The sequence below is a fragment of the Myotis davidii genome, unplaced genomic scaffold, assembly GCF_000327345.1.
Source record: "Myotis davidii unplaced genomic scaffold, ASM32734v1 scaffold174, whole genome shotgun sequence".
Lineage (NCBI taxonomy): Eukaryota > Metazoa > Chordata > Mammalia > Chiroptera > Vespertilionidae > Myotis > Myotis davidii.
In genome coordinates this window covers 7,251,737-7,264,017 of record NW_006289087.1, presented here as the reverse complement: position 1 = coordinate 7,264,017, position 12,281 = coordinate 7,251,737, and the positions used below count along the sequence as shown (strand labels likewise).

General features: G+C 36.4%; 1 protein-coding gene across 1 annotated transcript in view; it reads left to right on the top strand.

Moving 5' to 3' along the window:
• The window catches only part of BRINP3 (bone morphogenetic protein/retinoic acid inducible neural-specific 3), a 210,959-nt gene that overhangs the window by 14,395 nt on the left and 184,283 nt on the right, over window positions 1-12,281 (top strand). Inside the window, exon 2 of the mRNA XM_006761292.1 lies at window positions 738-1,023. Within this exon, the coding sequence (XP_006761355.1) occupies window positions 788-1,023 (236 nt within the window). The 5' untranslated portion in view covers window positions 738-787. The remainder of the gene's footprint in view (window positions 1-737; window positions 1,024-12,281) is intronic.

The following is a 12,281-nucleotide window of genomic DNA, read 5'->3' as shown; positions in this document are numbered from 1 at the left end:
TGAAATCTTTTAAAGATCGTAAACATAATTTAACTATGATTCTGTTTAAATAATCAGAAAGGTTTGTTTCTAATAGGATAATGGGGAAAATAGCTGAGCCAATACACACCTCTACTCTCCCCCCTCCACACACCCCTCCATTCCTTTATTTATCTATATAGAGAGATAGACAGACACACACATATATATAAATATTTATTTATTTATTTATTTATTCCTAAACCCATAGTTTTAGTCCATCCAATTTCATCCATGTTGTGAAAATAACGACCTAAATATCTTTAATTCATTTGCAAGAATTGTCCTAACATAACTAAATAATCAAGTACGCTTAGCATTAAAATTTATAACAAATTATAATATAATTAAACATTCATTATTTATAAAGTGCTCAATGTTATAAAACATTTATAAGCAGAAAAAAAAATAAAAGAATTGTGAGTCCGGACTTTTCCTTGTGGCTTTGTAGGGCTTCGCGATCTACTGCGGACACCGGCACGAGGAGCCCCTTGTGACTCGTGCCTTCCCTCCCAACACACTCACAGGGGACACGGGTGCGACAGGGACACAGCTGTGACAGATCACAGTCATTTGAGTTTCCTCGGTCACTTTTGCAATGGTCCAGATTAAAGCAATGCTATTAGATTTTTTTTTTTTAAATGCATCAGCCTCCTCCACAGCTTCATGCTGGAAAGCACGCTGTGGGCGCTCACTGATGGCCTGTGTGTTTCTTCTAGGTGCTGAGGGCAAGCTAAGAGGATGAAGGCGCCAAGTGCCCAGAGGAAGCATGATATGGCGCAGCGGAGCCGGTGCTGAAGTGCTCTCTCTGATGGCTCTATGGGAGTGGATAGCCCTGAGTCTGCATTGCTGGGTGTTCGCCGTTGCTGCCGTCTCCGACCAGCATGCCACAAGCCCCTTCGACTGGCTCCTGTATGACAAGGGACCCTTCCATCGCTCACAGGAATACACTGATTTTGTGGACCGAAGCCGGCAGGGATTTAGCACAAGATACAAGATATACAGGTACTGGGGGGCAAGGGCAGGCCGGTGCAGAGCTCTCTGCCTGGGAGGCTGTGTGTGAATGGGTTTCTCTAAGGGAGAGTTTCCGAGGGGAGCAGATTGTCATCAGGAGGGTTCTTATTTACCATTCGCCTCTGTGATGGTTTTGTGTTATTTAAACATACACTGAGTGGCCAGATGATTATGACCACCCCATCAGTATTTCATTGACATTTCCAAAAATACTGAACATTGAAAACTTCCTAAGCAAATGCTCTCAAGGTTTTATTATTATTATTTACATAACTAATTCACTTCATTGTACTGATGGGGTGGTCATCATCATCTGGCCACTCAGTGTATTTCTCATCGACATAACGTATTCCAGGAAAAGGTGATAACGGTGACTCCTGTGGGTCCCTTTCAGATCCTAGAATCCTCCTGTGCCTTCAGGTCAATGCCAGTGAACTTGGAAGCTGAGTTCATCATCGTAAACACTGTTCAGTGAATTTTCCCAAATGGTGTTTTCCTTTCTACTTATGCTCCGCTGTATGGTTACCTTCTCTGAGCTTCAATGGAAATGGTGTCTTGTACGAGTCATTGAGAAGTTGAGTCCATTCATACTATGGCAATGGCAGAAATGGCAATGGAATAGAAGGAAAAAGATAAAGAGGACATGATAGCAAAGGCCGAGAAAGAAGAAGGGATTGAGATATATGGCCTTAGCTTTTACGGCTCTTCTGTGCTTAACTCTAAATAGTTACACAAAAGAAGCTGTATGTGAAATCCAACAGACTTCCTTCTCCCGAGCCCAATGAACCCATTAAATAGAGGATACGCAAGTGCGCCTGAGTCTATGCCATAGAGAATGTTCTATGAAAGTTTTGATTGGCTCATTTCTTCGAGATAGAAGCTTATGATTCCGAGTGATTGGTTGAACATTCATGGAGAAGCAAAACTTAGCTTTGCATTTGTGTGTCTATATGTAAATATGTGATATATATGTTTTATTTTATGTTGTATCTGTGCACCAGAGGGCACTGTGCTTCTGGTCTGTACGTGGTCTTGATAGCCTGGGAAATGTATAAATTCTATCAGCAATGCCTACTAGTATTTACCAAACAAACTGAAGGTATTGAACTAGTTCTATGAAACATCACAGAATTACTGTGTGTGTGTGTGTGTGTGTGTGTGTGTGTGTGTGTGGTCAGAAATCCCTAGTCCAGGCAGCCAGAGCATGGTCACAAGTCTACAAAAAAGACTTACTCTATTTTTAAAGGTAAAATGACAAATATTAAAGATGTTCTGAAATGCAATCAGTATAATATGACTCCAGTTGTATTCCTTTTCATGTGTGTGTTGGTTAAGCCTGCTTTCCTTCACAGATTGTGTGAAATGACTTGAGTTGAAGGTGGTGAGAATGCCTTCCATGTCAGCATTCTGCAGGAGGGTTTTAACAGTCTGTCAGTCAAACTGGTGCACGCTTGTCTCCACAATCTATTGGCATCTCTCTCGGGAGGCCGGAGGTGTCTTGTGTGTGGTTGTTGGAGGTTGGCTCATCCGTTGATTGGCTGTGAGTTGCAAACAGGGTTGGCATGTTTGAGAGGTTCTAGGCTGAATGAATGAGAGGCACGGAAATTGTTTGGATTGTCTCAGTGAAAGGTAATGGAAAACAACACCTTGGGGTTGGTTTTCAAGGCTTGTATATTCCATTTAGAATTCATGGGACTCCATTCCTAACGACCTTCATTAGTCCTATACTTCTCAACTTTCTGGTATCTTTATCTTTGTCACTTGAATAAGCATGTATGGAAGTTATCTGTTTGTAAATCATGGAATATGATGTCCCTGTCCCCTGCTTGGACCAGACCATAACTTCTATGTGACCTTTGAAACATTGCCTAATGATGCTATCTATGATCACTGGTGGTTGGCATGGAATGAGCAATATAATATATTCATGAAGATTCCTTTTGCCTTGCCACAGTGAGATATTTCGTTTGTCTAGCTAGTATTTCCCTAAATTTCAGAGAGTTCTCTTCACCTCTCCCTCCAATATAATGGATCTGAGTCCTTCTGGAGAAGTTAACTTTATTTTTGACATATCAGGGCCATCTCAACAACAAGGATTAGAATAGCTTTCTGGTTTCTTTGCTGTTTCATATCTGTGTTCAAAAATAGTTATCAGAGACTTTATTGTTCACAAATGTCCAACCTCAAATACGGAATTTGTGATTAATACCCAGAGATGGAAAATCTATATTTTCCCATTTTAATCACTAGCTTCATCATTTTGAAAGACCACGTAATTTCAAAAAGTGATCGGCAAAATTCTACCAGTGCATTTTATTACTGCCATAAGCTATGTCATGCAGGATATTGTGTTGACATAGTTTCTGAAAGGCAGTGGTTATGAATGTAAAACATATTAAGCCTTTTAAGATAATTATGCCAAATATCTTTCAGTTGTCTTTCTTCATCTAGCTCCTTCTCCAGAATCGTATTGTCCTTTTTACTGCAGATATAGAACAGCAAGATCATAACAACTAAACATAGTAAGATCATGGTCAGGACTTAAAGAAAAAGAAATTTCATTCTTTTCACAGGATGTGTTTTGTCGACTAAGAAGGCTTATCTTTGTATTTTTATTTTATTTTATTTTATTTTGTTTCCATGTCTATTTATTTTGTCTGATCTCACTTAAATATCACAAAAGTCTTCATGTCAATATCTTTGTATTTTTAAATTAATGAGTGTTATGAAGTACTTTTTAAATTTTGGACTGAAACTACATTATGACTCAAGAGGTGATTATTTTATGAGTAGGGTCATTGAATTGGAGAATCTACAGTGAGCTTGCTCACACAAAACTGGTTTTTTTGATTAAATATTAAAAGTTGGGTTTTCAGCTGTCTTTCTCTCTTGGCTAAAGATTGAAAATAGGACCTAAGCACAGGCATTTTAAGTGCGTGTTCTCACTTTTAGAAAATAGACTAAGCCTGGAGGAATTATGTCTGCTCTGAAGGCTAGAATAGGAGCATACCTCGCCCTAAATAAATTGGAGCCTTGTGATTGTAGTTATCATATTCTAGAAACACCCTTAGGCAGTATGCTCACCAGCAAATGCATAATCTCTTACAGGCCTTGGGAATCCTCATCCTTTCATAACTCGCAGGAGCTCTGGATGAGGGATTCACTTTTAGTAACTCCAACTTACAATGATCTCGAACCATGGACATGAATTCTAAAGTCAGAGGGTGGTGAATTGTGTTCCCATAAGAGAACATTTTACATATGCAGTTATTCACTCAATATAATACAAAATAATTTGAAGCTTGACCTTGAGTTCTAACATTTTTTTGCTTAACCACAAGTGCAAGTGAATCAGGAAGAACATGGTAATGCTTTTCTTGTAATCTTTCAAAATAATGAAAAGATATGGCAGATTATTGCAACTGACTTTGCTTCCTCGGCAGTTTTTCAAAATGAAGTTTGAGAATAAGAGACAATTGAAATAAAGGTTGTGCCTTATTGACTTTGTAGTCATCTTCCCTGAAACAACTATATTTACAAAATGCCGTTAAGGACAAGCTGGCCTAGAAAATGATGGACGGATATATAGACACTTCATATATGACAGGGCCATAAGGAAACAGTATATGAGAAAGGGTGAGCTTCTGAATAAATGGTTCCGCAATTTGGGTTTTTCTTTGAGAAAAGCAGAAATAGGATTACTTTGTCATACCACCTACACAAAACTGCTTGATACGGAATGAGGATCTAAGTAGGAAAGGCAACATATTAAGCTTCTAGAAGAAAACAGAGGGAAATACTTTCATGATGTTGGGATATGTAAGAATTTCTGAAAATACGTTAAATATCAAAACATAATAATTGGTCAGTTCAGGCATATTAACACTCACACTAGTAACAGAGTGGACAAAACTCCTAGATAGAGTGTTAAGTGAAAGGTACACAACACAGGAAAAATTTGCACCCGTGATTCTAATATACAAAACTCAAAGAATAGGTGCAACTGAATTATATGGTTTAGAAATATATAACTAAATGTGGTTGTAAAACAAAACAGTCCAAGTCATGACCAAAACAAAAGAGAAGATAGAGCTCTTCATAGGAAGTGGAGAAAGATGAGCCACACCAACGAGGGCTAAAATTTAATTTTATTTCACAATCAAATGTATCTGTGAATTTATACTCTAAATGTCCTTTAGTGGACATTGGAAAAATTGGCAAAATTTCAGTCACAAATGAAATAGAATACTAATTCAAGGGTTTAAGAATTATAATCAACTTTCAAAAAAGCCAGTTCTTAATGAGGACTGTGTTATCAGCTCGTGACTATAAATAAAAGTCATGCTTTGTAACAACTAATAGAATTTGTAAGTAATAATTTTTAGTCTAACTGCGAATTCACGATTTTTGCTATTAAAATGAGAAATGAACAGCATTACTAGTCCACAGAATTATTTACAGAAGAGAAAATAACAATTATGATTTTTTGGCATTCAAACAAATAATTTATTTGATTATTTTTCTCTCTGTGGTTCCATCTTACCAAGCAGCCAGATTCTTCTCTATCATTATCTCTGCGATCTTCTTCCAAATACAATTACCCAAATTATCACTATTGTTCTCTTCTGTTATCATGTTCTGGGTCTTCTGAGTTGCTAGTGTGTGTGTGTGTGTGTGTGTGTGTGTGTGTGTGTGTGTGTGTCTTTTATTGGACACTCTGTCAAAAATGTAAGGTTTAAAATCAAAGGAAAAAGAAAATACTAAGTAATAATACCTCTTCATGTTTTTAGGTTTTAGATTTTTTTTTTACTTTCTTTTCCTGTGTGTGTATTGTGTATATTTAAATGGAGTTTTATGAAATAACTAGTCATATGCATTATATCTCTTGTAAGAAAAGTTCCTAAAGCGATATTTATTATGTTTTTTGTGTGCCTTAATATAAAATAAATTGATTGCTATGTAATTGCAATACTTAAATTTTCCAACTTTTAAAGTATGAGTCATAAAATTAAGATTAGGATATTAGCTCTGTTATTTTATGAACCATATAATGTGAATAATAGTAAAAGATTAGACACCACCTTCAAATGAACCTTTCCAAAGTTAAAGCCAAAATTCATACTTATTATTTATATTTTGTAATAGATTTTATTTATTTAATACCTATTAGACCAAGTAGCAAGTTAAAAAATAGGTTAGATTACTTTTTCTATTAGTTACTGATTTTTTTCTTATGATTTTTCAATTGGAATCAGAATTCCATAATCTACTGTAGGATGCAAGAATTATCCATTAAAATTCATTTGGCTTAGAGAAGGGTCTTACGTGAATTAATTAGTAATATTTATCCATGGAATTTGCCTCTCAGACTGAAGTGATCTGCGAGGATACATAGATGTCCAACAAATGTTTGTGGAAAAAATTACACAGACTATATTTATGTATTCTTAATTTTCCTTTCATCCGTTTCTCTAAATATTATAGTAAGTAAAGGCAATATAAAAAGTATACTATTTAGTAAACCGGCAAACAGGAAAATATTAATAAACTGTTTCAGTTTAAATGTAAAAGCTGATAACCTTGATTATAGGCAAGGGGGGAAATGTTAACCTCTTTGGTTACTACTAAAGAATTATTAAAGGTTTCTGAATATTTTAATGATAATCAAGAAACAGAAGGTTTCACAGTATTTGAAATTAGTTCACTTATGTACAAGTTTATTGTTAAGGTGCCAATGTCCCTATATAGACATATATTCTGCTGACATATGATTCCTTTTTGTCTCCACTTTTTAAAATGTTTTTATTGATTTCAGAGAGAGGAAGGGAGAGGGAGAGAGAGATAGAGACATCGATGAGAGAGAATCACTGATTGACTGCCTCCTGCATGCCCCCCCCACTGGGGGCGGAGCCCACAACCTGGGCATGCGCCCTGACTGGGATCAAATTAGTGATCTCCTGGTTCATGGGCCAACACTCAGCCACTGAGCCACACCAACCTGGCCCCCTCTTTGTTTTAGAAATCTTTCTCCCTTCTCTACTCTAATGTGTAAGCTACCTGTTCCCTTCTTCTGTGACGGTTGCATAGAGGCAAAGAGAATGGGCTCCCCATGCATTTGCACGTCTCTTTGCTAGCAGACCTTTCCCTGGCTGCTCACTTAAATAGATAATAGCAGCGAACTAATTAAACTATCTCTCCTTTAGCCTCGAATTAGCCAAGGCTCTGTGTTGCTGTGGCCTTGTGTTCTGACTGTCTTATCTTAAAGAAACACATGGCTATTATCCCAAAGCATAATAGAAAAATAGATTTCAACAAATACCCCCAATGAAAATGTATTAAGTATTTGTTCACAAAATGCAATCTCGTGACGATTAACCATTATATGAAAAATAACCTTTGATAGTCATTACTAAATTCATCCCACACAAGAATACTTTCCACATTTATTACAAAAATCAATGGGATGATAACTTTCTTTGCAATTATTTTTTTAGAGGTAAAACTTTTTTGGGGTCATAAAATCAAAAGATTCCCAGGATTAAAAATGCCCTTAAGATTCATCTCTCACCATGGGCAGTGTGGCTCAGTTGGTTGGGCATTGTACTGTGCACCAAAAGGTTGCTGGTTCCTATTCAGGTCAGGGCACATGCCTGGGTTACAGGCTAGATCCTTAGTAGGGTGCATGCAGGAGGCAGCACATCAATATTTTTCTCTCTCTCTCCCTCTCCCTTCCTGTCCGAAATCAATAAAAATAGACTTTAAAAGTAAATAAATAAAAAGTATCAGTCTGGAAACCCCAAGTTCCTTCAGGGCCAAATTGGGGACATGAAAAGATGGGAGTGTCTGATGGGTTCTTGGTCAGCGTGTAATAAATTAAAGCCATCCTGTTCACTTTATGGGTGTGATATGGATTCGAATACCACCAATTTTTGAATGGCCCAGAAGGGTGGGTGGACGATTTTGAATTCACAAATTGTCACCTACCTGTTACTGTTCTTAAGGTAACGTCCTGTGGAGATCGGAGAAAGAGATCTCAGCATGGCAATGGGATCTTGCGTGGTCTCCCCTGGCAGTCAAATGCCATGACTTCCATGTTGTGTTTAAGGTGTACTCTCTGGACTTGAAGTGTGAAAGCTGTGTTTAGTGAGGCATAATCTGACTGGTGTGTGAATGCATGCAGTAACAAGGTGTGGATAGAAAGCTTCCGTTTTATCGAAATCTGTTGAGATTAACATTTTTGTGATTTGAATTTTTTATTATTTCCAAGGCATCACTCTTGCCATTTGTGTGTGTATCTGCGTCTGAGGGATTGAGCATGTTTTGTGCCTGAGTTCCCCTTTTACTTTCATTACACCCCCCCCCCTTAATAGCATTATTTGGTTCTTATTTTACACTGAAAATGAATGCCCAGTAGAGCTCATGGGTATGCAAATGATTTATTTTTCAATTCTTTCAGCAACGCAGATAAGCTTTTGAGTGACATTTTAGAAGAAAATGCATAATATTGCAGATTAATATTCATTTAATTTGCATTAGATAGAAAAACAAATACAGTTATGCAGTAGGAAATTCTTGAAAGAAAAATGGTTTACTTGCAAGATTATGCATATGACTGAATTCATTTTTCTGTAAGATTTTTTTTCTCATTGAAAATAAAACCATCTTTTCAGTTTAATAATTTGTTAAAATAATTATTTTTAAGCAAGAAGGAATAAAATTTGCAAAATAAAATTTTTATGTGAAAGGATCTCTTAAACTTGCATGTAAATATTTGAATGCTTACCTATGCACATACAATATCACATTTATTTAAAATCAATTAATTAAGCAATAGCCACACTAAGTGTATTATGCAAACATAATTTCCACTAAAATTTCAGAAATATTTTTGTTTAAGGTTAATCATTTCATGACAATTTGTAAATGTACTGTCTTCTTAGGAATGGCGACTCAAACTAACCTGAGGAACGGTACATAATATGTCATAACTTATCTATTTCCTGAGACATTTTGGTAATTATCTGAAGTAATTCTAGCAGACATATTACGGTAGTTCTATCGGACATATTACCCAGAAATAAGTTTAATGAGAAAAAAAAATCTTGTAAGGTTGTCATCTGAACAGGATAAACATATTCGAGTTGTTTACAGCACCATTAATTTGATTTCTTATAAATTATACAGTGGGATTGAACTGTTTCATTTTATGGATTGGTTTCAACAGCAAGAACCAAACAAACTCCTTGCTTCATAAAGCTAAATGATGGCTTTTTGTCAGCACTCCAACATTCCCCACCAAGAAGGAAATGTGGTATGTCATCATTATTTTTGTATCTGATTATCTTTAAATATCATTGAGAATTGGCAATTATCCCTTATTATGGGTGAAATAGCAAAGTCTTGATAAGAGAAACTCACATATAATACTAAACATTAAATGAAAAGTTATATGCATTTAAAATCTTGATGCTGCTTCCCATGGCCTTATAGGTTAAAGTGTTGCCTTGGTGGTTAAATTTGTCTGTCTTCATTATGAGTGAGCTTGTGAATTTATAATATATTCATAATTCTATTATATGTAATTATATTGTGAAGATAGTCTTTTCCTGAAAACTATCTGTTCCTGACTTTTGATTCTATTCTCTGTCTTTGGGCAACTTTCATGTTTTAATAAGTGGAGGTATTATGAAACTGAAGGCAATGTTTCCAAAAATTACATATATGATAAAAATTGTGAAAAGAAGTATTTGAATGAAAATGTTTAGAGAGAAAATAGTTTTGCTGTTTTATCCTCTCACTCTTGATACAACCTACTGTCTTTAATTCAAAAGTGATCTCTAAATACCAAATCCAATGAAATCTTTTCAATTTTGTGACAGTATGGAGGTAGCTAAGTAGCACAATAATTAAAAAGCATGGCTTAGGTTTGAATTATGGTCTCGCCACTTCAATAACCCGTAACCTTAAACTCACTAGTTATACCTGTATCATCGTCTGTAAAATAGAGATAATGATACTATTCACCTTACAAGTTTTATGTGAAGATTTAACTAAAGAATGCATGTCACTCAAGCACTTAGCATAGTGCCTGACATAAGCCAGTCATGTTCCTATAATTATGATTATTATTACCATCCTGTCAACATATCACAGAGCTGGTATATGAACCCAGACCATTGAGATTCTTTCCTTATCCCTCTTCGGTCATGTTTTTAATGAGTGTTACTGTTTCTGGAGGCTGTCATTGGATAGGAGATGAATGTTTCTTACAGTTGTGGTCTTGTTGCCGCTGCCTAAAATCGTCCCGAGTGCTTCATTACCGGTGAACTGCTTTCGGAACCCTTCTGAGAACTAGCCCCTAATTTAAATCCAGAAACATATTGTGCAAAAACGAACAGTAGATTTAGAATTGAATTATGGCTATTAAAATATGTATGGATTGCCCGCCCGGCATGGCTCAGTGGTTGAGCATCAACCTATGACCCAGGAGGTCACTGTTCAATTCCAGGTCAGGGCACAGCCTCAGTTGTGGGCTTGAGGCCTAGTAGGGGGCGTGCAGAAGGCAGCGGATCCATGACTCTCATCATTGATGTTTCTCTCTCTCTCTCCCTCTTCCTTCCTCTCTGAAATCAATAAAACTATACTTTAAAAAATTTACATGCCTGGGTTGTGGGCTCAATCCCCAGTAGGGGGCATGCAGGAGGCAGCCAATCAATGATTCTCTCTCATCATTGATGTTTTTATCTCTCTCTCTCTCCCTCTCCCTTTCTCTCTGAAATCAATAAATATAAAAATATTTTTTTAAAAATAAAAAATGTATGTATTTGTGATAGGCTAGTTTATCGCTCTAAAAAGCAGTTTTCTGAGGAAGTTGGAACAGATCAAGGTGTCTCAGAATTCTACAAATATATTATTCCACACGGTTTCCACTTTCTGTTGACATTCTGATGATAACTTGAAGAAATCCACATATTTAATAATGGTGAATATTATCCTCTATGTTCAGATGTATATTTCCATGCCTATTTGCACATGAGAGAACACATATAAACTTTTAGAATCCTCAGACGGCATTATACTATTGAACAAATGCATGCTTCTCCGTTTTTGAAACTGCGCATTCTACATATCAGTGAATAAGTGCAGTTCTGACACAGTATTTAAATTTTTGCTGATTAAAAATAAAATGCTGGGCTTTTCATAATTTATTGGCTTTTCATGAGAGTCCCATCTATTGGCTTCCTGTTGAAATGGATACCGTTAGAGAGGAGGATTTTATTGCAGTGATTTGGTTGGAGCCCGTTACCTTTCAGAAAGGCACAAATCAACATTGTTTGGGTCTAATGGTTATTGATTTGGAAATAATTCTAACAAGGATAGTTCTTTAAGGTCAAGCCAAGGTTTTGCCAACTTAGCTGTTGTAGGAGTCCCCTGTTGCCTGAGCCCTTTTTTATGGGATCCGTTTTATTTGATTTGACTTACAATTCACATTTCCAGGATGAGGGTGGAGTGTTCGCCTTTTTTTTGATAACGTGCACTACTGCCATGATATGTTGAAGCTGACTCATAATAGAAGGACTTGCCATTGCAAGTTAAGAACTTAGACTTCTTCTAACCGACTACTTTCACACTCCCTTTCCCAGCGTTGGCGCTCTCCCAACGTTCGTCATTATTGAAATAAATTGGTCACTGGAGATTGAAGCTCTTAGAGCATTGTCCATTTATTTTGGGGGAGCTGCGTTAAATGCTTATTTTGAGACAGTCCCTAGGTATTTGCCAACATGTGTCTGTTAATTTTTAAGTCCTTTGTATCCCTTGGAAAGTGTTAAAGCATTTCAGTCTACACGCATAGGTCTCTTTTCTCCTCCTCGAAGACGTTTCTTCTTATCTGAGTTTTTAATTATTTTCTATGTGAATTTTTCTACAGCACCTCTAATCCATAGGTCTCCTGATCTGTGTCTGTCCTTCAGACTGTCACCTTGGTTTCAGTATTTTAGATTTTTTTTTCTTTTCTAAGAGATCTTTCTCAGTATTTTCCTCCATGTCTTGCTACGGTTGTTTGAAGTGTCAGTCCTGTTTGTGTTTACCTTCAATCCGATTTATTACTTTTTTTAAAAAAAAATCAACTTGGGGGCGGGAAGGAGGGAGAAAGATATATATATATATATATGTCTTATATATAGATATTATATATATGGAGAGAGAGAGAGAGAGAGAGAGAGAGAGAGAGAGAGAGAGAGGAGAGAGAG